The sequence below is a fragment of the Carcharhinus amblyrhynchos genome, chromosome 14, assembly GCF_965287045.1.
Source record: "Carcharhinus amblyrhynchos chromosome 14, sCarAmb.v2.hapA, whole genome shotgun sequence".
Classification (NCBI taxonomy): domain Eukaryota; kingdom Metazoa; phylum Chordata; class Chondrichthyes; order Carcharhiniformes; family Carcharhinidae; genus Carcharhinus; species Carcharhinus amblyrhynchos.
Window position 1 is genome coordinate 64,367,199 of NC_137337.1, and position 25,211 is coordinate 64,392,409.

The 25,211-nt window shown below is 48.7% G+C and overlaps 1 protein-coding gene across 1 annotated transcript in view; it reads left to right on the plus strand.

The window, feature by feature from the left end:
• Nucleotides 1-25,211, plus strand: part of LOC145352743 (pleckstrin homology domain-containing family H member 1-like) — a 150,184-nt gene that overhangs the window by 100,984 nt on the left and 23,989 nt on the right. Inside the window, exons 12-24 of the mRNA XM_080203010.1 lie at nt 764-874; nt 995-1,081; nt 4,205-4,363; nt 9,049-9,129; nt 10,126-10,305; nt 11,588-11,696; nt 14,485-14,597; nt 16,693-16,869; nt 17,533-17,630; nt 19,404-19,581; nt 20,505-20,660; nt 22,269-22,366; nt 25,040-25,181. Coding sequence (XP_080059136.1) covers nt 764-874; nt 995-1,081; nt 4,205-4,363; nt 9,049-9,129; nt 10,126-10,305; nt 11,588-11,696; nt 14,485-14,597; nt 16,693-16,869; nt 17,533-17,630; nt 19,404-19,581; nt 20,505-20,660; nt 22,269-22,366; nt 25,040-25,181 — 1,689 coding nt within the window. The remainder of the gene's footprint in view (nt 1-763; nt 875-994; nt 1,082-4,204; nt 4,364-9,048; nt 9,130-10,125; nt 10,306-11,587; nt 11,697-14,484; nt 14,598-16,692; nt 16,870-17,532; nt 17,631-19,403; nt 19,582-20,504; nt 20,661-22,268; nt 22,367-25,039; nt 25,182-25,211) is intronic.

The window sequence follows — 25,211 nt, forward strand, 5'->3', positions numbered from 1 at the left end:
ACATTCACATCCAACAAGAAGATTATTTACGTGTATTGTCTGCAAGCTCCACACAACTGCCTCTGTTTATGGTATCCCTACAGTACAGGAGGAGGCCATTCAGCCCATCGAGTCTGCACTGACTCTCCGGAAGAGCACCTCCAGACCTCCAGTGCTCCTTGCAGGTTCCAATCCGGTGATATTTATCCATGGCTCTCCCCTGTGCTTAGATCTCATTGACCAGGATAAGCCAAAAAGAACAGGAAGCAATTGCAAATTCATGTGTGGCAGCGGAGAAACATGTCTGGTTTTCAGACATCAGTCCAAAAGCTATTTTTTACTATTCATTTGTGAGATCTCAGTGTCGCTGGTTGGGCCAGTCTTTATAACCCATCCCTAATTGTCCTGGAACTGAATAGTTTGCTAGACTATTCCAGAGGGCAGTTAAGAGTCAAACACATTGCATAGCATAGAGCCCTACAGTGTAGAAAGAGGCCATTCGGCCACCATCTCCCCATAGCCGATTGGAAAACAGACAGACTTCTCCTTATCTGATTGGATCAGCCCTGACTGAAGTCACCAGCCGTTCTCCCCCATCTCTCTCTGTCTCTCTCTTGCTTTGATGTTTCTCTCTGCTGGTCCACAACATTGGACAGTGAGAGTTAGCAAACCAACTGGTTAATGACTCCCTCTAGCCTCCCTTGGAGACCACTGTAGACAGTACAGTTCCCTCAGTGCGGTGTGTGCAGGCCCCCTGATCCATCTTCATGTCTGTTGATTGCAGGAACCTTTGGAGAAATCTGGTTATCTGCTGAAGATGGGGGGCCGGGTAAGGACGTGGAAGAGACGGTGGTTTGTGCTGAGGAACGGCGAGATCCTGTATTACAAATCACCTGTGAGTACCCCCCAAGTCGGAGCCTTGAAGATAGAAGCAGAGATGCTCAATTCAATATGAACTTGATGCTTTGAAGACGTATTAAATTTTTAACAAGGTGTTGTGCCTTTGACATTGCAGAGTGATGTCATCCGCAAGCCACAGGGTCGGATTGAGCTCAGCTCCTCCTGTCGCATTGTCCGCGGGGAGGGAGCACAAACCTTCCAGGTGAGAGCCTCCCATCTTCACAGAGCGTGGTCAAAAGGACATTGAATCTCCCTCATAACCTCCATCCCTGGCTTTGTACTGGGTTTGAGCTCCTGCCTCCCTCTCCGCCTGCTGCCGACACCCCCCACCCCCCACCCCCCCACCCCCCCATTCCACCCATGCCGTACCTTCATGTTTGGCTGTTCCACTGCTCACCTGGCCAGGCTCCCAACTTACACCCACTGTAAACTGCAGCTCATCCCGAATTCTGTCTCTCCTGGCCAACTCCCAGCCTCCTCCCGGCCTTTCCGACTCTTGGCCTTCTCCCAGTCTTAGTGACTCCCAGCTTTGGTTATTCCCAGCTTTGGGAATTTCCAGCCTTGCCAACTCCAGGCCACTCCGACTCCCCGGCCTTCTCCCAACCTTTCCACCTCCCAGCCTTCTCCCGGCCTTAATGACTCCCGGCCTTCTCCTGGCTTCTCCGACTCCCAAGCCTTCTCCCAGCCTTAACGACTCCCAGCTTTGGGAATTCCCAGCTTTGGGAATTTCCAGCCTTGCCAGCTCCGGGCCATTCTGACTCCCGGCCTTGCTTCCCAGCCTCTATTCTTTACCTTAGTTCTCCCTCCCCCGGCTCCCCTTCTGGCTTCACTGTTGACCTCACAGTGCGGTCCTGGGCTCTATATGGTGGAGGATGGTCAGTGCGGGTAGTTCTAGGACTTCAGCTGCTAACCGCACCAACCAGTTTCAGCCCTTAGATGGAGCCTGCTCAATATAAAAACACCACTGAGGTGAGTACTGTAAATACTTAAACTATTTAGTTGTATTTTATATTTCTTTTATATTTAGTGATATACTTCATATATCATTTCAGTTAGGAATGCACAGTTCTGCACATGTATATGGCACAGTGTTTCATTAACGGTTGCAGTATTGGTTTCTCTGGGTGAGAAATGTCTGAAGGGACCTCACTCCAGCTTTAACACTGGTTTCTATGGAAACCCATGATTCACATTAAGTTGGCTCACTTAAAAATCACGATTTTCAGGAATGCAGCCACAGCTTTCGGTGAGGAATTGCTGTAGTGCTTTTCAACTCTTGCTGCCAAAGTGGCCTGTTTAACATTTCCCCGCATTGTACTCCACAATATGTCTGATTACACCCCTGTGAGACACCTTGGGAAGTTTTACTGCAGGTCGTTACCTCAGTGCGAGTTCACGTGCAGAATATCCGTTACAAACAGATGCACTTCATTCATTCAGCGAAACTTCCCTTTCTGTGTTAATACCAGTGAGTGATCGCTCTACACTTTGCCAAATCAATGGCCTGCTTTTCTGGACTGGAACAAGACAACTTTTAATTTCCGCGCTGCCTGCCAAACCCTCTGTACCTGACCAGAGCCTGCCATTGGAGGGTTCTCTTTCAAAAGGGCGATTGTCTTCCCTGTGTTAGTTGATTATCTGTTTCTCTGTCCCACTCCCGCCAACAATGGAGTAATGTGGTTTTTGGCATGAAAGGTCAGAGACCGCCCCCCTTACCGTACACTTACATCTAATTAGCAAGTTTCCTACTCTATTATTCCACCACCCCACCCCCCCCACGTTAGGTAATCCCCACCTCCCCTCCGCATTTACAACAGATACGGAGCAGGCGAAGAGAACCTGCTGGGGTTGCACAGCTAAGTACAGCCCCCAGCGGGGATGGGAGAGTGTCATGCCCTGGCAATGTCTGGGAAGGGGGGGGGCGCATCCTTTGGGGACAGCCTTTGGTTGGGTGGGGTTGTGGGTAATCTGTGTGCAAGATTGGGGGGGGAATCCAAATCCCTGTGTCTGTGGGGGAGTGGGGGCATTGCCTGTGTCCATGGGGAGGGGGGTGAGTTTTCCTGTGTTCATAGGAGAGACGTTGGAGTCTCCCTGTGTCCATGTGGTGGGGGTGGGGGAGGGGGGGGGGTGGAATTCCCTGTGTCCATGGCGGAAGCGTGGGGATTTCCTGTATCTGGGGGTGAGGGGTGGGTCTCCGTGGGGTGTCTTTGTCTTTTAGGTTGCATCTCTTGAAAGCGTAAGTTGTTGGCAGGATGGGTTCATTCAGAGGACCCCACCCCCAACCCCAGCAGCGTGACACTTCAACCAAGTGTTAAAAAACCTGATGGGAAAAGCCGGCAGTGGAGTCGGCGAGCGGGCAGCATCCCGTTTCCCCTGCCTGAGTTCACACGTAATAAACAAATGACAAAATTCCATCTGATCGGCGTGAAGTTCTTATCGAACATTAAAACAAAGTTGGCCAGAGATCCAGCTCGAGCTGCTGACTATTTCCAGCATCTTCTGTTTTTATATATTGAAGAAACTGTTTATCTGCTTACTGTCTTTGGGGAAAGACCACTTCCATGTCACATATTAACGCTACCTCAGAGGTGCTGTCCTTAAAAACATCTTGGTGAATATGTCTTGTTTTCCCAGCGTTCAAACCATTTTCCAAATCCTTCCTGTGGCAAAAAAAGTCCAAAATAAAACAAGTCAAATCACCGAAAGCGTGTTACACAACTCCGGAGGGGATTGGGCTAGCTTTGTTTTTTTACTGGATCCCAGTAGGAATCAGTGTATCCAGCGTGGGGTCTGTGGCTGAATTTCCATTGAGGCAGCACAGCCTTGCTGAGGGTGAATAAAAACTCGGGGAGGAGATGGCCTAGTGGTATTGTCACTAGATTATTCATCCACTCAGCTAACGTTCTGGGGCGCTGGGTTCGAATCCCACCACGGCAGATGGTGGAATTTGAATTCAATAAAAAATATCTGGAATCAAGAAGCTACTGGTGACCATAAAACCATTGTCAATTGTCAGAAAAACTCATCTGGTTCACTAATGTCCATTAGGGAAGGAAATCTGCCGTCCTTACCCAATCTGGCTTACATGTGTCTCCAGAGCCACAGCAATGTGGTTGACTCTCCACTGCCCTCTGAAATGGCCGAGAAAGCCACTCTGTTGTAGCCCACCATCACCTTCTCAAGGGCAACTAGGGATGGGCAATAAATGCTGGCCAGCCAACGACGCCCATGTCCCACGATTGAATAATAAAAAACACGCCATGCATTCACGAGTGGCTGAACAGGGCAACCATTATGATTCATTGCTGCTTGTCTCTTCCTCCAGCTGGTGACAGAGAAAAGGACGTACTACCTGACTGCTGACTCGCCAAATCTCCTGGAGGAATGGATCCGAGTTCTGCAGAGCATTCTGAAGGTTCAGCTGGCCAGTCCCATCATCACGCAGACTGAGTCAAAGCCATCGGTCAAAAGCTGGTTGACCAAGGTAAGAGGCTGATGGGAAGTTCAGCCAAGATCCTAAACTGTGAAACCAGGTGAAGAGTGTAGGAACTCCTACACTCTGCCTTTGATTCTGTAGGGAGATGCCATACCACACTGAAAAGGCAGCGAATTTGCTTCTGATCACCACTTAATGGCATGACTTCTATAGGCCCCGGAAAATATTCATAAAATGCCATGGATGCTGTGCCTGCTGCCAATCTTCCCACTTCTGCTTCCCCCCCTTCCTCTCCCTATAATCTTACCAGTGGTTGGGGTGGGGAGGGAGCATCGAGAAGCCACTTGTTCATGAGTAAACTGAGGGCTTTATCCCACGGTTGAGGAGTTTAACCAGCAGTGGATGTGACCCACACTGAGCAATCAGCCTGGCATCATTCACTGCCCAAGGTAGTGGTAGGTAAAAAGACTGGTGCCTGGTTAACGGAGCCCCGGTCCCCATGGATAGCACTCTGGCCCCCTCCCCAACCCCCATTCCCCTTCCCCCTCCCTCCCCTCCCTGTTTCTCCCGACTCCCCACATCCTCCAACCCCACTTGCTCTCGCCTGGCCCCAACAATACCCACACATCCCTTTATACTCCAGCTCCTCTGCACTGGGGGGGCTGCTGTAATCCCAGCGGTGGCCACCACTCACAGAGGCACTGCTGAGCCCAGAAAGTATTTGATTGGCTGGCAGCAACTCTCAGAGGCAGGACATCCCGCCTAGCAGAGGGGTGGGGAGGAGGAAGAAGTCCCACCTTAAACCAGTTAACAACCCTCCTAGTGTTAAATGACTGTGGGGCAAATCGCCAAAGCGGGAACAAGCTTGCCCTGGACTTTTTTTTTGTTAAGTGACACTCCCCTGCTCTCCCGCTCCCCTCCCATTTAATCCTGTCCATCATTTCTAAAGAGTCGTCCTGGGTTCATTCTTAATTGTGAGTCAAAAGGTTATGGGTTCAAGCCTCACCCCAGAGATCTGAGATGTACTTCAATCTTTCAGATGGAGTTTAGCTTTATAAATAGATTCATCAAGTACAAAAGTTAGGTTATTTTAGTGAACCTTTAAAACACTGGTTAGGCCTCAACTGGAGTATTCTGGGCAGCACATATTGGGAAGAACGTGAAGGCATTGGAGAGGATGCAGAGAAGATTGACAAGATTGGTTCAATCAGTTATGTGGATAGATTGGTGAAGCTGGAACTAAATGATCATAGATCATAGAATCCCTACAGTGCAGAAGGAGACTATTTGACCCATCAAGTCTGCATCGACTCGCTGACAGAGCATCTGATCCAGGCCATATCCCCATAACCTCACATATTTATCCTGCTAACTCCCCTAACCCACAAATCTTGGGACAATTTAGCATGGCCAGTCCACCTAACTAGCACATGGTTGGAGTGTGGGAGGAAACCGGAGCATCTGGAGGCACGGGGAGAAGATGCAAACTCCACATAGAAGGTGACCCAAAGCCAGAATTGAACCTGGATCCCTGGCACTGAGAGGCAGCAGTGCTAACCACTGTGTCACCTTTAACCTTAACATTTATTGTTAACATTTCAGCTTAATGTCCTTTCCTCAGAAGTGAAAGAGAGTCAACAGACTTTCAATAAGTACAGAGCTATTGAAAAGGTGTTGGCAAAGGGAGATCTGTGATAGAGTGGAAGGTAGGGCTGAGGAGATGAGGCCCTGTTTGACATTGTGTACATCTCAAACAGAAGCAGAGTTAACATTGAATCCTTACAGTGCAGAGTGAGGCCATTTGGCCCATCAAGTCTGCATCAATCACAACCCCACCTTGGCCCTATCCCCATATCCTTACTTATTTACCCAACTAACCCCAACACTAAGGTTCAATTTAGCATGACCACTTCACCTAACCCACACATGTTTGCAGTGTGGGAGGAAACCGGAGCACCTGGAGGAAACCCACACAGACATGGCGAGAACATGCAAACTCCACATAGACAGTGACCCGAGACCGGAATCGAACCCGGGTCCCTGGCGCTGTGAGGCTGCAGTGCTAATCACCATGTAGAAGCACTCAGAGACCATGCAGGCCACCCAGAAACAGTTGTCAGTGCGGGAAAGGGGAAAAATACTCAAAGGACAGAGTTAACTAGATTTGCAGAAGGTTATATATTACAACAAAAGAACCTCTGACCTCAGCACAGTGAGGAAGTTGATGCTTGCCTACCTTGCACCTTTTTTTTGACAGTGGGAAACCCCATTTGCCTTTTCCAGCCTTAAGACAATAATCCGGACGCCACTGTGGGGAAGGAGCAGTGGAGTGGAGTTAATTGGACGGCTCTGCCAAAGGGCTGACACAGGAACGATGGGCTGAATGGCTGTATCATTCTACGTTCATACTATTCCTGCCTCACTCTTTGAGAACAACAAAGTAGACAGGATTAGGAAGAAGTTTAAAGTTTATTTATTAGTGTCACAAGCAGGTTTACATTAACACTGCAATGGAGTTACTGTGAAAATCCCCTGGTTACCACACTCCGGCGCCTGTTCGGGTACACCGAGGGAGAATTTAACATAGCCACTGCGCCTAACCAGTACATCTTTCGGACTATGGGAGGAAACCAGAGCACCCGGACAAAACCCACACCGACATGGGGGAGAAAATGCGGACTCCACACGTACAGTGACCCAAACCGGGAATCAATCCCGGGTCCCTGGTGCTATAAGACAGCAGTGCTAACCACTGTGCAGGCTCACTCCATACGATCACTCCTCCTGCCTGTAATACAGAAGACTGTGTAACTGTACTGTGCAACATCCTAATTCACCAAGAGATCGGTTTGCACAACGCGGATAAGACTTGATAGACATGCAGACAGTGGAGGATGTGGAGAGGTGAAATCAGTAAATTTTACAGTATTGCAAAACAGGCAGATTGTCAGTCTGCCTCACACTTTGCCCGATATTCAGTTACGATAAAGTTGTTGTTAACCGGGGCAGAGCTAGGTGTGAAACAGCTGCTTATTCTCTTGGTGCGATGATTTCACCCCTGGGATGTGCGTTGTCTGTAGCATTGAGAGTCGGAGGCCACGGTCTGTTCCTTTTGGGTATGTTTTGGCCTCGACACGTTGCCCAGTGCATTCAGCCTGCCAGATGTTCCTTCTGCATCAGCACAACCAAACAGCTGCTTTTCATTTCTGCTTTGGTTGTTGGGAGACGCTGGGTTGCTCACACGTCCGACCGCAGAGGACGCTTTTCAGTTGGCACCAGTTCAGAAGCAATGCTTCAGCAAAACCAATTAAATCATTTGAACTGTTGCCAGGCCAGAGGAATGTTCAAATCGCCTCTTCGTTTCTGAGCTGTGTTTCCATGCTAACAGTTTACTTTCTATCAGTTCTCCTGATGAATGTTTCTCCCACACAGTCTTCAGCTCAAACCTTAGCCCCACTCTTGCTACCCTGCATGGATATTGAAATACAAAGTCAACCATTTAGAGCCAGGGCTGGGTCCCGGGGGTGCCGGGGCTGGGATCCAGGGAGTGCCGGGGCTGGGATCCAGGGAGTGCCGGGGCTGGGTCCCCGGGGGTGCCGGGGCTGGGTCCCTGGGGGTGCCGGGGCTGGGATCCAGGGAGTGCCGGGGCTGGGTCCCCGGGGGTGCCGGGGCTGGGCCCCCGGGGATGCCGGGGCTGGGATCCAGGGAGTGTCGGGGCTGGGTCCCCGGGGGTGCCGGGGCTGGGCCCCAGGGAGTGTCGGGGCTGGGTCCCCGGGGGTGCCGGGGCTGGGTCCCCGGAAACACAGGGGGGTGGGACACTCAGGAGTATGCCTGCAGATAAAGGTTGAATTCATTCATTACCCTGGATTGATTCTTTAAGATCTTTCGACACTGGCCTTAGACAATGAACTCAAAATCAGTCCTATCCTGTGGTTACGATTCAAATGCACAAAGATAAGCTTTATGGCACAGTGAGGTGGAGTGGGTCTTCTGATTATCTGGAAGGTGAAACGTAAGCACTTGTCCCCTTCCCCCACACTCCCATGTACACAGCACGCTGACAGAGCCTCCAGATCTCTGCACAGCCAGCTCTTTATCATTGTGTGTTCAGGCAGTTAGTGAGCAATAAAGACAATTGTAGTCCCTCAGATGTAGCCTTTGTTTCTGTGCTTAAGTCCCCTTTTTGGTGCCGAATAGACCCTTCTCCACCTTTCTATTATTTATATGTATTTGAAGACTTTGGGATTATATTGAATTAAGGGCGATGTATAACTACAGGTTGCCGATATATTTTGCCCCTTTCTTGGTGCAGATGTGCTGGGGGCCAATTATTGCATTCTTAATTTATGATTCTTGGGGCATAATGTTTGAATGGAGAGACTATTTCCATTTCCAATACCTGCAACTTTTCACCTGGGCCAAATAGGGAATGTTAGTTAGTGTTCTACAATTGAGAAGTTTGGACCAACTTTCCTGGACTAATCTCCTGCAAGAGTCAATGATTGGAAGCATTGTATGGGAACAAAAGCGAATTGGATTTTTATCAAGTGGGCAGAGCTGGAGCAGACTCAAGGGGCTGAATGGCCCACTTCTGCTTCTGATTTGTATGTATTGTAGGTTTAGTTTTGGTTGTGGTGAGGTAGTGAGTTCCATTTCCTTGTCCCTTGGTTAACCTAATGTAAGGTGCCCCACTCACTCTCTCGGTGGTTGACTGTCCTTCATGTATGTTCCAGGTGAGGCATGGCTACTCCAAGCTGGTCTGGTGCTCCCTCATCGGAAAGGTCTTCTACTACTTTCGGAACCAAGATGACAAGGTAGGACCAGTGAACGAATGTAGCGACAGACTGAAGCCAGCTGACTGAGGGGACACGTACACTCTGACTGCTGACTCTGAGCCAACTGCAGTGGTTGCTAACAGCCTGTGTTCAGAATGAGGCGTGGGCTTGAATGTTACACCCACATGTGGCTCATTGGAAATCCAGATGTGGACTCTGCATGTGGAAAATTGCTTTTGGGTGTTTGATGGTTAAATGATGATTTGAAAACCAGAATATCTTTTGATCATTTAAGTATATATATAGCCTGCACGATGCATTTATCTATATCGTGCAAGTATATCATACTTGTTTTCCACTAAAATTAGTGCACATCTTTTAAGAAGTGTTAATGTTCCTACAGCTGGTCCATGACTGCTGATAACACTGGTGTACGAAATTGTCTCAAATGACCATAAATGAAACCATTAGAAAGGCCAAAGATGTTTTGTCTTTTTTTAAGATTGGAATGACAGGCAAAGGGAAACAAATAATGATGAATGTTGGATAGGCCATAGTTGAGTGGTGTCTGCAGACTTGGAGTCTCTATTATAGAAAGGACATAGGGGAGGCTAAAATAAAGGGACACAGATTTCCGAATGAAAGGGTCAAGAGATTGCGGCTGGCTCAATACTGGGGGTATTTTTGGGAGTTGAAAGCCTATTTTTTTCCTGGACCCAGAAAAAGATTTGAAATGTGCTTTATTAAACGTGTTATCAGTTAACATGGTAAATGTGTGCATGGACCAGGTTCCAACCAGACTGTTGTAAAATAACGGAGAGGGCCCATGAGATCCTGACTTTCATATTAAAAGGAGCCAGAAACGAGGGGGGGGTTTCATCCTATGAGCTAGTCCCTGGAGAATGGCGATAACCAGGGCATTATTGGTGATAGATGGACAGTTCCCATTGTGAGGCCATTAACCATCTGCAAGGGTTTCCAGTCTAACAGCGGAGGAGTTTGATCTTCTTTGAAATGCTTTCTCTGCACATTTAGTTCCCTCTGGGCCACCTGAAAGTCCGAGAGGCTAAAGTCGGAGAGGTGGACCGTTCCTGCGATTCCGACGAGGATTACGAGGCGGGAGGCCGAGGATTCCTCTCGTCACACTTCACTCTGGTCATCCATCCGAAGGATCAAAGCCCCACTTACCTGCTGATTGGAACCAAGCAGGAAAAGGTGAGAGATCTGTCGGGAATGGGAAGAGCAAAGTTCGGTTCGGCCCCAAATGTGTTCAGGAGAGGACAGGAGAAAATGAAGGGAAACGGTCTTTAGTGTTTTGGTTATCGTCAAGCTGCAGCTATGTACCTCAGTGGAATTGCCCCTTCTGTGGACAGTTGACTCTGGTAGATAATCAAGCGTGAACACTGTGGTTGCCAAGGCTCTAGGATTGGCCCAGATTTACCCAGATATCGGCAAAGGCCACAGTTGTGGCTTTCTGCACCTTATAGTCCAGGACCTCGGAAAAAAACAGCAAGAGGCTGCATCCATGATATATCACTGGTGGGGCAGTCTCTGGTTCACCAACCCACCAAAGAGTTAGTCAGCCTAGGATCAGGGTGCCATTTTTAAAGGCTGCCCCAAGTGCAGAGAGAGCAAAGGAGTTCTCTCCCCCGGCGCTGTCCGACCAGGTCCCCTCACACTGGGCCATGGCAGTGCCTGGGTGCAGTGCCATGGAGCGGAGCCAGGACAGTATCCGGGCATGACCGTCCCACCATTGAAAGCAGCACTCACCTGAGCTCCTCTGGGAGATCTGCTTTCCAGGTGCTTGTCTTGGGAAACCAGTTGCGATTCACATCATTCTGTCACGCCAGTGTGGGTGGATTTTCTGACGGGGTGGGTAGGGTTAGTCAGGTGTGGGAGCTTGATAATTATACGTTAATAAATTCAAATGATGTACCTGATGTTGGGAAATGTGCCCTGTCACTGATGGTGGGGAGGGGACAATCACGTCATGCCCCTATGCTGATGTCAACTGCAACTTTGCAATTCTCGGTCCTGTTGCTAAATCCGCTTGACACAATTGGGAGGTGAAATCCTGGCCTTAGATTTCTAATCATTAATGTTTCGGATACGGGAAACAAAGCCCTTTGACTGGTGCTCAAGCTTCATCCAATCAGGAGACAGAATTTGCTTTCCGATTGGCGTGACAAAGGCAGGGCTTGACAACGGTGAGAAGCCATTGGTGGAGGTGGTTGAAGATGTGAGGTCATGTGATGTCAACTGAACTGAATTCAAGTTCTCAAACTCTTATGGATAAGATTTGAACTCGTGATCTCTGGATTAATACAGGCCTGTAGATTTCCAGTCCAGTAACAGAGCCGCTACCCTGCTGCTGCTCCCTCATTCTCCTCAACCTCAACCTCCCACTCATACTATCACACTCGGACTGAAGGAGGAATCCTGTGGGAGGGCTCTCATTCACATGTTTTTTTTCTTCAAAATCTTCTTGTCCCCCCAGGACACCTGGCTGTACCACCTGACCGTAGCAGCTGGCAGCAACCGTTCCAGAGTGGGCACTGAATACGAACAGCTCATCGGGAAACTACTGGACGTCGATGGGGAGCCAAGTGAGTGTGACGCAGGGAGATCCTGGAACTGAGGTCAACAAAGGACCAGGGCCGGGATTCTCTGCCCTCACCCGGTCCTGCTACGGTGAATGGAGTTTTGATTGACCATCAAATTCTCCATTCTTGCTAGGAGCAGTGGTGGAGAACTCCAGTTCAGGGATCTTCATGTGGGATGTAAATTACAAGAATATTCAAATAGGGGTTTTTTTGTTAATAGTATAGAGTGTTATTCCATTACAACCTTTTTTTTATTATTTATTAATGTCACAAGTAGGCTTACATTGACACTGCAGTGAAGTTACTGTGAAAATCCCCTAGTCGCCACACTCTGACGCTTGTTCGGGTACACTGAGGGAGAATTTAGCACGGCCAAAGCACCCAACCAGCACGTCTTTCAGGCTGCGAGAGGAAACTGGAGCACCCGGAAGAAACCCGCGTGGACTCAGGGAGGACGTGAAAACTCCACATAGACAGTGACCCAAGCCGGGAATCGAACCTGGGTCCTTGGCGCTGTGAGGCAGTGTTGCTAACCATTGTGCAATATCAGAGCTCTCTAGGATTATGAATGGATTTGATAGGGTAGATTTAGATAGATTTTTGGGAGCGTTCAAAACTGAGGGGTGGGGGAGGGGAGGTGGGGGGGGCGCAACATAAAGACAAGATAGTCACTAATAAATCTAACAAGCGATTGAGGGAAATTTCTTTACCTGGAGGGTAGTATGAATGAGAAACTCGCTGTCATATGGAGTTGATGAGCAAAATGGCATGGATTTTTATTTGAAATGGGAGGCTAACTGATCACCTGAGGGAGAAATGAATTGACGGATATGCCGATTGGGTGAATTTGGGTGGGAGATGTGGAGTATAAACGTGGGCCTAGACCAGGTGGGATGATTAGCCTGTTTCTTTGCTGTGAATACTATGCATTGTAAAGGGTGCCTAATGACTGTGAGTGATCCTGACACACTGGAGTGGGTTGGAGTCGACCCTGGTGCTAATTTTAGGTGCTAAAAATATAACGACAAGTGGAGGCCATTCAGCCCCTTGAAGCTGCTCAACATTCAGTTAAACCATGACTCACCTCTTCCCAACTCCATTTCCACCTTGTCCCTCTACATCCCTTACTGTATTTATCTCACTGCTTTGTGGAGAGTGTGGAGCTGTGCTTCCCGGTTGAGTTTTACCTGCCTCACCCTGACTCCCTGTAATCAGGCTGATGGGGGTGAACAAATACCCAGGAGAGAAAACACACTGACTGCCTCCGTTGTTACAAGCAGTAAACGTCACGTTGCCTGTTTGGGTGTAAAACCTCCTAATGTGTTGAGCGAGTGGGGTTTGAGCTGGACTGGGGCTCGATGCACAGTCAGCTAATTTTGGAATGTAGACAGAAAATGCCAGAAAACGGGAGGTGCTGGAAAAGCCCAGCAGGCCGGACAGCGTCTGTGGAGAGAGGAACAGCGCCAACGCCTCGAGTCCAACATGATTGTTCCTAATACTCCCAGCAAACTTCAGACACTGGAACATGAGAAGGCCATTCAGCCCTTCGAGCCCACTCTGCCATTCAATAAGATCATGGCTGATCTGTGGCCTCAGTCCAGGGACCTGCCCTAGTCCCCATACTCCTCGATACCCCCGCTCAGTAATAATGTGTCTATCTGAGACTTAAACCAAACAATTGAACCAGCATTCACTGCCGTTTGAGGAAGTGTTCCAAACCTCCCCAACTCTCATGGTGGCACAGTGGTTACTGTGGTGACTCACAGCGCCAGGGACGCGGGTTCAATTCCCGGCTTGGGGGACTGCCTCTGTGGAGTTTGCATGTTCTCCCTGTGTCTGTGTGGGTTTCCCCGGGTGCTCCAGTTTCCTCCCACGGTCCAAAGATGTGCTGGTTTGGTTGATTGGCCACGCTAAATTGATCCTAGTTTTGCAGGATTAGCAGGGTAAGCAAGTGGGGTGACAGGGATAGGATGGGATTGTTGTTGGTGCAGGCTCGATGGGCAGAATGGTCTCCTTCTGTCCTGCAGGGATTTTATGATTCTCAGCATGTAGAAATTATGGCCCCTGGTTCCAGAGCCTTCAAACAGTGGAAACAGTTTATCCTTATTCACCCTGCCCTTCCCTGTAAATATTTTGTAGACTTCTGTCAGATCACCCCTCGACTGCTGGTGTTCAATGTTAAAACAGGAAAGTAGAGGTTAGTAGGTTCAACACCTCTCTCCGGGTTATCAAGAGGAAGATATTTGCTCTTGATCCCGATTATTATCATACTTTAATATACCAATGATGGAAATCACCCCAGTTAGTGTTTGTTTTGGTGCAGACTCGATGGGCTGAAGGGCCTCTTCTGCACTGTAGTATTCTGTGAAGGTCTCTGAACTGTTTGCATGACAGAAGGGTTTTTTTACAAAGACTGGCATTCAGATTGACTCACAAACAATCGTTGTCACTCAGTGGACTGACCTTTGGGTCTGGGTGCAGGAGTTACGATGTTGACAAACAACACTCAGGGTCACAACAGATAAACCTTCCCTCGTACCGAGGTGCAGTCCTTGGAGCAGGGACAGTTGAGGAGTTGGCGTGAGGTAAACCCAGTGCAAACATTGGCTATTATCCACTGCACCGTACCGTGAGGAATTGCAAAACTCTTGGCTACAAAGATAATTCCTGAATGACACCAGAGTTTCCTCTGTTTTGAATCTGTGGGTTTGTTGTTGAAGTCTCTGGCTCAGGGATAGTGAGGTGTAGGTTCGTGCTGTGACAGAATGTGCCTTGCTGTTTTTGAACCTAGATTCGCCAGTGTGGAAGCACCCAGTTCTGTGTTGCAGCAAGGATGGTATCTCCAACCCCCTCACCACTCTCCCTTCGGAAGCACTGCAGACCGAGGCACTCAAACTCTTCAAGGTAAAAACTGATGTGTTAGCTTTGATCGGGATGTGCCTGGAAATGCAGTCCAGGTGGGAAAGCCAGTGTGAAGCTCGCAGTCTGCGCAGCCGGCTCCCCTCCCCACACTGAACAGTAATATCAAAGGGGATTCACACAGTCAGCTGGAGAAAGCTGTGCTCGGGATGTCTTTTATAAGGAACATCTGATTATGTTACTGGCGGGGATTGGGAAAGATCTCATTCCGTGATCTCGCCAGTACAGATCCCATATTTGGCCTCTGGCGATATTTAGCGACGGTTATGGGATTTGTGTCAATGGGGAGTTAGATTGCGGTCCGATTGTGGATTAGTTATTTATTTCTGATGAGTTGCTGATTGTCACATGTTAAGTGTGGAACCTGGATGGTCCTGTATCAGGATATTGGGTTGAAATATTTTACATCCCCTCGTGCTGCATGTGACCAGCCCACCTCCTTCCCAGCCACCCCTGACATTTTCCCCCCAGTATGGGCAGTGGGTAAAGCACCCGTTACGCTGCCTGCCTTTACCTGAATCGAAGCCTTTAACTGTCCGAATAATTGGCAGTTACCGGCTGCAATTGGCCTCCACTGCCATAGAACACTGGGCAGTGTCAGCCGGGGGAAAGTGCAAAGGCCATCTTTAAAATCTGCTTCTTTGAGAAAGGCAGGGGGAGAGAGGTGAGGCGGGGGGAGGCGGGGAGAGGGGGGGGAGGTGGGAGGGTGGAGAGAGGGGAGGGGCGAGAGAGGGGTGGAGGAAGAGATGGGAGGAGGAAGAGAGGGGAGGGGGAGAGACGTGAGAGGAGAGGGGAGAGAAGAAGGGGGAGAGAGGGAGGGATGGGGATAGGGAGAGAGGGAAAGAGAGGGAGGAGGGGGAGAGTTAGGGGAGGGGGCAGGGGTGCTGGGGATGGGGGAGCATTTCACTTGGGGGTCATGTGCACATTGGAGCCACCCCCACACACAGCCCTCACTCAACAGAGTTGCCCACCACCCCTCTTCCCCTCCTTCCCCCCCTCCCCTCTTTCCGTCCCCTCCTCCCATCCCCTCCTCCCTCTCTTTCCCACCCCCCTCTGCCCTCACCCCTACCCCCTCTGCCCCCATCCCTCCCCCCTGCCCCCACCCCTCCCCACTCTGCCCCCTCCCCTCCCCACTCTGTCCACTTCCCCTCCCCACTCTGCCCCCTCCCCTCCCCACTCTGCCCCCTCCCCTCCCCACTCTGCCCACCGCCCCTGCCCACTTTGTTCCACTCTGCCTGGTCTTCCAAAGGTTGTCCTTCTCATCTCCCCTCCATTGAGTGGCCAATCCCTTTCCATCCAAATAGCGAGGACCCATGGGGACCCACCTTCCAGCTCCACTGAGCCCTGGCGCTACTGCGACTGCTGGAGTTTCCTGCCAGTCTGACTGGAGGGCGGGACTTCCACTGACGGCAGAATTCCAACGCTCAGCATGCTGTCGCTTTTTCACAAAGTTGATCTGTTTTCTACTGAGGGAGGGCAGGGACTACATGATGAGCAGTGTGCCTCTTTGTGAAATCCAGCCCTTTGTTTGCCTTGGTGTGACCCTGCCTCCCGTTCACCCGTTACTCTGGCCCTGACTGATTTCCATTGACTCTTAGCCCCCAAATCCTCCAGATAAAAATTCCACCATCTGCCATGGTGGGATTTGAACCTGGGTTCCCAGAACATCAGCTGAGTTTCTGAATTAATAGTCTAGTGATTATACCACTAGTCCATCGGCATCACCTAGAGGTATTATTGCTGACAGAGCTAGAGGATGTGAGGATGATCAAGGAGAGCATTGAGTTGTTGGGCTAAGAGTCTATACTCTGTGTTCAATGGAATTCTATATAAACCCACCTTTTTGACCATCCCACCCGCCTTGAAACCGGAAATTCCTGTCTGAGGACAATAGACCTTGCGACGGTCTGTCAAATCGTCCATCCCGCCTGCAATGATTCCCACAGGGGGCAGAACTGGAAAAACTTACTCCCAAGCCTTTCGCCACCTCTTGGTTGTCTCTGGTTGTCCCTGGTTGTCTCTGGTTGGTGCAGCCTATTATATTCGTGGATGGATACTTCACCATATTTTGTCCCCACAGTCATGCCAACTGTTCATCAACGTGCTGGTCGAGGTGCCTTCGATTGATTACCACGTGTGCCTGGCTCAGAATGCACTGCAGGTTTGCTTGGCCCACACGGAGCTACAGAATGAGATCTACTGTCAGTTCATTAAACAGACCAGCCATAGGCAGCCACACAACTTCTCCCTCATACAGGTAACTGTTATTTAACAGAATCGCGAAACGAGTTCTTTAGACATTGGAATCAGAAATGGTATTCCCACCTGACATGGGAGTTGAAGGGCACAAATCTTGGACTTGTTGGCTGTAGTAGATAATTGTCTCTCAGTTGAAACCATCGTATAGACGAGTGCAAAGCAAGTTTACACTTCATTCCAATCCGATTCGAGAAATCGGTTGGCAGCGCGGTGGCACAGCTGCCTCACAGCACCAGGGACCCAGGTTCAATTCCGGCCTTGGGTGACTGTCTGTGTGGAGTTAGCATGCTCTCTGTGTGTCTGTGTGGGTTTCCTCTGGGTGCTCCAGTTCCCTCCCACACTCCAAAAATGTGTGGGTTAGGTTGATTGGCCATGCTAAATTGCCCCTTAGTGTCAAGGAGATTTGTGGGATAGATAAGTGAAGTTACTGGTATAGGGCCTGGGTGGGATTGTGGTCGGTGCAGACTCGATGGGCAGAATGGCCTCCCTCTGTACTGTAGGATTCTATGATTCTTTGCTTGACCTATCATTCATGGGTCACTCATATTGATACGTTTTTTTATTCATGACTTTCAACTGACATAGTCTGTTTGAGGTTCAATATCGATCATATATTTGACAAGACAAAGCATTTAATGAAATCTCTCATGGTTTCTTGCAGTGCTGGCAGCTTCTGGCTTTGTGCGTTGCTCTTTTCCTTCCCCAGCATCACTTCCTGTGGTATCTCAAACTTCACCTGCAGCGCCACGCTGACCCCAGGTAAGAGGCCTCTTGTTGCATTGTACATCAGGGCAAAACTGTATGGTACACTGTGTGTACCCATAGAAAACTAGATAATCATTTCCTGCTGCAATAGAGTCAATTAACAGTTCCTTTTTGAGAATTAATGGACCTCAGACTTTTAAAAATATTGCTATCTTAGAGTTTTGGCCTTCAGTGTGTGCTACCATTTCCCACCATCAACAACTTTTGGGCCTGACTGGCTTTTGCTACAACTATACCCATTACAGACACACTGGTCTCTGTTGGCTCTTATTCTCATTCCTAGCACTTTGCCCAAGATAATTGATTTACCCTGCTTAGTTCTGGAATATTCATACTCAGTCAAGCATTCCCAGGTCGAATGCAGCATAGTTTCAGAGAATCCCACAATGCAGAAGGAGGCCATTAGGTCCATTGAGTCTACATCGACCACAATCCCACCCATGCCCTATCCCCATAACCTCATGCATTTACCCTAACTAGTTCCCCCTAACACTAAGGGGCAAATTAGCTTGGCCAATCCACCTAACCCACACATCTTTGGAGTGTGGGAGGAAACCGGAGCGGAAGAAACCCACGCAGACACGGGGCGAACGTGCAAACTCTGCACAGACCATCACCCAAGCCGGGAATCGAGCCCAGGTCTCTGGCGCTGTGAGGCAGCAGCACTACCCACTGTGCCACCGTGCTGTCCCAGAAGTTTACAGTAAAGCTCCCATTTGCAGTCCCTTATCAAGAAGCCCTAGCTTTGTTTAGCACTTGGTAGACCTCTCTCTATTCTGCAGGGTATGGTGATGGTAACAGTTATGTTACTAATCTAGTAAACCAAAGACCCTGACTAGTAGTCACCCTGGTACGTGGCTGCAGTCCTAGACCATTGTGGTAGTCTCTTCATTGCCATGTCTGATGGAGCCAGTAACTCCACTCAGTTCTATCAAAGTGCAACTAAAATTCTACGCTGTGGTTCAAGGTTCATGGGATGCCTTAACACAGCTTGAGTCTATTAGGCCAAGTGGCTTGTTGCTGTTCTGTAAACACTCTCTAAGAAGAAGGCCTAATGCACCCCCTGAGGGGAAACTAGGAATGGTAATAGAGTCATAGACTGGAATTTTACAGGCACGCCTGCCCCGATTCTGGGGGCAGGCGAGGCTTGGAGAATGGTATTCTCCATTGGCCTTGGGCGGGATCATACGAAATTCAGGCAGATGTGCCAGTAAAATTCTGCACAGAGAGTCCCTACAGTGCAGAAAGAGGCCATTCGGCCCATTACACCTGCACTGACAACAAACTCACCCAGACCCTATCCCTATAACTGCACATATTTACCCTGCTAATCCCCCAACACTAAGGCCCAATCAACCTAAACCGCATATCTTTACACTGTGGGACGAAACTGGAGCACCCGGAGAAAACCCATTGCGGGCACGGGGAGAACATGCAAGCTCCACACAAACAGTGACCCAAGGCCGGAATTGAACCTGGGTCCCTGGCACTGTAATTAGCGTTGCTAACCAATATGCCACCATAACGCCCAAATCCCAGTCTAGTCAGCGCTGCCCATTCCCAAGAATGAATAGGTCATTGGGTTTACATATAAATCTCATCCTGGTATATCTCTCCATGGATTACACTCCCAACTGACAATCGGCAGGAGGTGTCAGTACATTTATTGAGTTGCATAGTGTAGATTGACTGCAGTTATTACTGAGACGATTGAACAAAGCTGCACGTGCTAATCTGGGGCCACCGTTCTCTCCATTCCCGTCCCAGGACAGAGATCGGTAAATACTCCATCTACTGCCAGAGGTCAGTGGAGCGCACACTGCGGAATGGGGATCGGGAAGCCAAGCCGTCCCGGATGGAGATCATGTCAATCCTCCTGCGGAATCCTTACCACCATTCCCTGCCGTTCAGTATCCCTGTCCACTTCATGAATGCCACTTACCAGGTTAGTGATGGATTCCTCATTCTTGACATGCCCCAACTGCTCCTTGGGACCCCCCCCCGGACCCGCTTTCGGGCTCGTGCTAGGCAGATCACGTGTGCCACACAGTATTATTGAAGATTTGGGTAATTTTCAGTAATGACAGTGTAGACCCAGCCACATCATTCCCTGCCAGCAGCAAGGCCCTTCCACATACAACAGTGTGGAAAATGGCTGGAGCACCAGCTGTACACCAAGATGCAACAGCTGGGGCAGCCCTCCTCCCTCAGATGAGGAGAAATAGTTTTCTCTCGGAGGGTCGTGTGTGTCTCTGGAACTCTCTTCCTCAAAAGGCAGTGGAAGCAAACCCTCTTTGAATAGTTATTTTTAAGGCAGAGTTAGATTGATTCTTGATTAACAAGGGGAAGCGGGTGAAAGGTGCGGCAAGAATGTGGGGGACAATCAGATCAGCCGTGGCGGAGCAGGTTCGAGGGGCTGAATGGCCTATTCCTCCTAATTCGTATGGACCTCAATGGCCACTTTAGTTACAGTAAAATATCAGCACCTCATCTTCTGTCATTCAGTATTTCTGTTTGAAGTTACTGGTACTGGATGCTTTATTCAGCTTTAGAAGTTAATGGCTCAGGTATGTGCAGCTCTCCAGGGAGTTATATTCACTTTTGGAGATTTGATGGTTCTTGTTGATAACTTTTCTTGACGGTTAGGGGGTGAGACTGTCTTTTAGAAACTCAAGGCTTTGTCAAACCCAGGGCTGGGATGTTAGATGGTCAGCAAGTAACCCAGTGCAGTGTCCCACCCCAGTGTGGGTTCTTGCTTTGTGTCTGGATTTTGGGTTAGTCTGTGATCCAGCCATGGACACCTTGTGTAGAACATGAAACCACGAGAACAGGCCTCACCTAAATTCCTTCATCCTGTCTTTCACTCAGGTTGTGGGTTTTGACGGATCCACCACAGTCGAGGAGTTCTTGCACACACTCAACCAGGAAATAGGGATGAGAAAACCACTACATTCCGGATTTGCACTCTTCACAGATGATCCTTCTGGAAAGGATTTGGAACACTGTTTGCAGGGCAATGTGAAGGTGAGGCAACGTAATCCCTCTGCGTGGGGCCCCGGGGGCTGGGATCACCAACATAAAACCCAGGAGTCCCTTCAGATGATCTCCAGTGTAGCTGTCAGCATAGTCTCCTCATATCATAGAAAATAGAATCCCTACAGTACAGAAAGAGGCCATTCAGCCCATTGAGTCTGCACCGAGCACAATCCCACCCAGGTCCTATCCCCATATCCCTACACATTTTACCAACTAATCCCTCTAACCTACGGATCTCAGGACACTAAGGAGCAATTTTAACACAGCCAATCAACCTAACCCACACATCTTTGGATGTGGGAGGAAACCAGAACACCCGGAGGAAACCCACGCAGACACGAGGAGAATGTGCAAACTCCACACAGCCGGGAATCGAACCCAGGTCTCTGGAGCTGTGAAGCAGCAGTGCTAACCACTGTGCTACTGTGCCACCCTTAATATACCCCACTCCTCGCTGTAACACTGATATACCTCACACCACTCACTGTAACACTGATATACCCCACACCCCTCGCTGTAACACTGATATACCCCACACCCCTCACTGTAACACTGATATACCCCACACCCCTCACTGTAACACTGATATACCCCACACCCCCTCACTGTAACAGTGATATACCCCGCACCCCTCACTGTAACACTGATATACCCCACACCCCTCGCTGCAACACTGATGTACCCCACACCCCTCACTGTAACACTGATATACCCCACACCCCTCACTGTAACACTGATATACCCCACACCGCTCACTGCAACACTGATATACCCCACACCCCCACTGTAACACTGATATACCCCACACCCCTCACTGCAACACTGATATACCCCACACCCCTCACTGTAACACTGATATACCCCACACCCCTCACTGTAACACTGATATACCCCACACCCCTCACTGTAACACTGATATACCCCACACCCCTCACTGTAACACTGATATACCCCACACCCCTCACTGTAACACTGATATACCCCACACCCCTCACTGTAACACTGATATACCCCACACCCCTCACTGTAACACTGATATACCCCACACCCCTCACTGTAACACTGATATACCCCACACCCCTCACTGTAACACTGATATACCCCACACCCCTCACTGTAACACTGATATACCCCACACCCCTCACTGTAACACTGATATACCCCACACCCCTCACTGTAACACTGATATACCCCACACCCCTCACTGTAACACTGATATACCCCACACCCCTCACTGTAACACTGATATACCCCACACCCCTCACTGTAACACTGATATACCCCACACCCCTCACTGTAACACTGATATACCCCACACCCCTCACTGTAACACTGATATACCCCACACCCCTCACTGTAACACTGATATACCCCACACCCCTCACTGTAACACTGATATCTGATCTGTGCTTTGAGCCATACTGATACAAAGTCTGATCTTTAGTCAGTATTAATCACAGTGAGTATTCTGTGGCCTGGTTTCTGATGTTTTTTACTTTTGAGTCGAGATAGTAAGCAATTCGGTAATGATGTTATCTCACAATGCTCACCCAGGGTATTCATTTGTGTAAAAACGTTAATTATTTTTTCTTGTAGATTTGTGATGTAATTTCAAAATCGGAGCAAGCCCTAAAAGAACTGCACCCTGGGAAATACGAAAGCAACAGGATTGTGAGACTGCTTTATAAAAGCAGGTAAGACCACACATTAAACAGAGTGACTACTACAGAGCATGGTATCCCCGATGTATAATATACACACAGTGCCATATTCCCCAGTTTATAATATACGCACAGTGCCATATCCCCCGGTTTATAATACACACAGTGCCGTATCCCCCGGTTTATAATACACACAGTGCCGTGTCCCCCGGTTTATAATACACACACTGCCATATCCCCCGGTTTATAATATACACAGTGCGGTATCCCCCGGTTTATAATACACACACTGCCATATCCCCCGGTTTATAATATACACAGTGCGGTATACCCTGGTTTATAATACACACAGTGCCATATCCTCTGGTTTATAATACACAGAGTGCCTATCCCCTGGTTTATAATATACACAGTGCCGTATCCCCCGGTTTATAATACACACACTGCCATATCCCCCGGTTTATAATATACACAGTGCGGTATCCCCTGGTTTATAATACACACAGTGCCTATCCCCCGGTTTATAATACACACAGTGCCGTATCCCCCGGTTTATAATATACACAGTGCCGTATCCCCCGGTTTATAATACACACACTGCCATATCCCCCGGTTTATAATATACACAGTGCCGTATCCCCCGGTTTATAATACACACACTGCCATATCCCCCGGTTTATAATATACACAGTGCGGTATCCCCCAGTTTATAATACACACCGTGCCTATCCCCCGGTTTATAATATACACAGTGCTGTATCCCCCGGTTTATAATATACACACTGCCGTATCCCCCAGTTTATAATACACACAGTGCCGTATCCCCCGGTTTATAGTATACACACAGTGCCGTATCCCCCGGTTTATAATATACACAGTGCGGTATCCCCCGGTTTATAATATACACAGTGCGGTATCCCCCGGTTTATAATATACACAGTGCGGTATCCCCCGGTTTATAATATACACAGTGCCGTATCCCCCAGTTTATAATATACACACTGCCGTATCCCCCGGTTTATAATATACACAGTGCGGTATCCCCCGCTTTATAATATACACAGTGCGGTATCCCCTGGTTTATAATATACACACTGCCGTATCCCCCGGTTTATAATATACACACTGCCGTATCCCCCGGTTTATAATATACACACTGCCGTATCCTCCGGTTTATAATATACACATTGCCGTATCCCCCGGTTTATAATATACACAGTGCCGTATCCCCCAGTTTATAATATACACACTGCCGTATCCCCCAGTTTATAATATACACACTGCCGTATCCCCCGGTTTATAATACACACAGTGTGGTATCCCCCGGTTTATAATACACACAGTGCGGTATCCCCCCGGTTTATAATATACACAGTGCGGTATCCCCCGGTTTATAATATACACAGTGCTGTATCCCCCGGTTTATAATATACACACTGCCATATCCTCCGGTTTATAATATACACACTGCCGTATCCCCCAGTTTATAATATACAAACAGTGCCATATTGCCCGGTTTATTATATAAACACAGTGCGGTATCCCCCGGTTTATAATATACACAGTGCGGTATCCCCCGGTTTATAATATACACAGTGCGGTATCCCCCGGTTTATAATATACACAGTGCCGTATCCCCCAGTTTATAATATACACACTGCCGTATCCCCCGGTTTATAATATACACAGTGCGGTATCCCCCGCTTTATAATATACACAGTGCGGTATCCCCTGGTTTATAATATACACACTGCCGTATCCCCCGGTTTATAATATACACACTGCCGTATCCTCCGGTTTATAATATACACATTGCCGTATCCCCCGGTTTATAATATACACAGTGCCGTATCCCCCGGTTTATAATATACACAGTGCCGTATCCCCCAGTTTATAATATACACACTGCCGTATCCCCCAGTTTATAATATACACACTGCCGTATCCCCCGGTTTATAATACACACAGTGTGGTATCCCCCGGTTTATAATACACACAGTGCGGTATCCCCCCGGTTTATAATATACACAGTGCGGTATCCCCCGGTTTATAATATACACAGTGCGGTATCCCCCGGTTTATAATATACACACTGCCGTATCCTCCGGTTTATAATATACACACTGCCGTATCCCCCAGTTTATAATATACAAACAGTGCCATATTGCCCGGTTTATTATATAAACACAGTGCGGTATCCCCCGGTTTATAATATACACAGTGCGGTATCCCCCGGTTTATAATATACACACTGTTGCCTATTCCTGTGTTAATAATATAGAGGGTGTGCGTTCCAATCTGATGTTCCGCTCAGACGTGATGCTGTATGTATTTTGTTGATATGCTCCATGTCTCTATTGGTGTTGGTGCCCTTTGCTCTGTCTTCATTGTCAATGATGGACAGTCACCAATTTCCCATTCCAGCTGGTGGATCATCATTGACATGAGCCTTTGTCGCCCCTTGCTGGCCACACTGTGTCAAATCTGCAAATAACAGCTCTGTGAGAAAAGCCGAATCAATTTGCAAGATCATCCCCACTCAGCAGACAGTGTGAGAGACTGAATAAAGGCAGCAGAATACTCCCCGCTGGCCTGTCTCTGAGGCTAACTGTCCTTTGCACTGACTGCTCTGTCTCTCCTATGTAACTGTTAGTGTCTGTGAATTGTGTGTGCTCTTGGCCACACTGACCCTGTTCTTCTGCACAGAATGTATTTCAGAGCTCAGGCCAAGGGTGAAACAGAGCGAGAGCGCCTCCTGCTGACATATCAGGTTAATGATGAGGTGGTGAATGGACGATTTCCCGTCAACAAAGACCTGGCGTTGGAGGTGACCGCATTAATGGCGCAGGTTAGTGTTTGGGTCACCAAGGTGTATTAT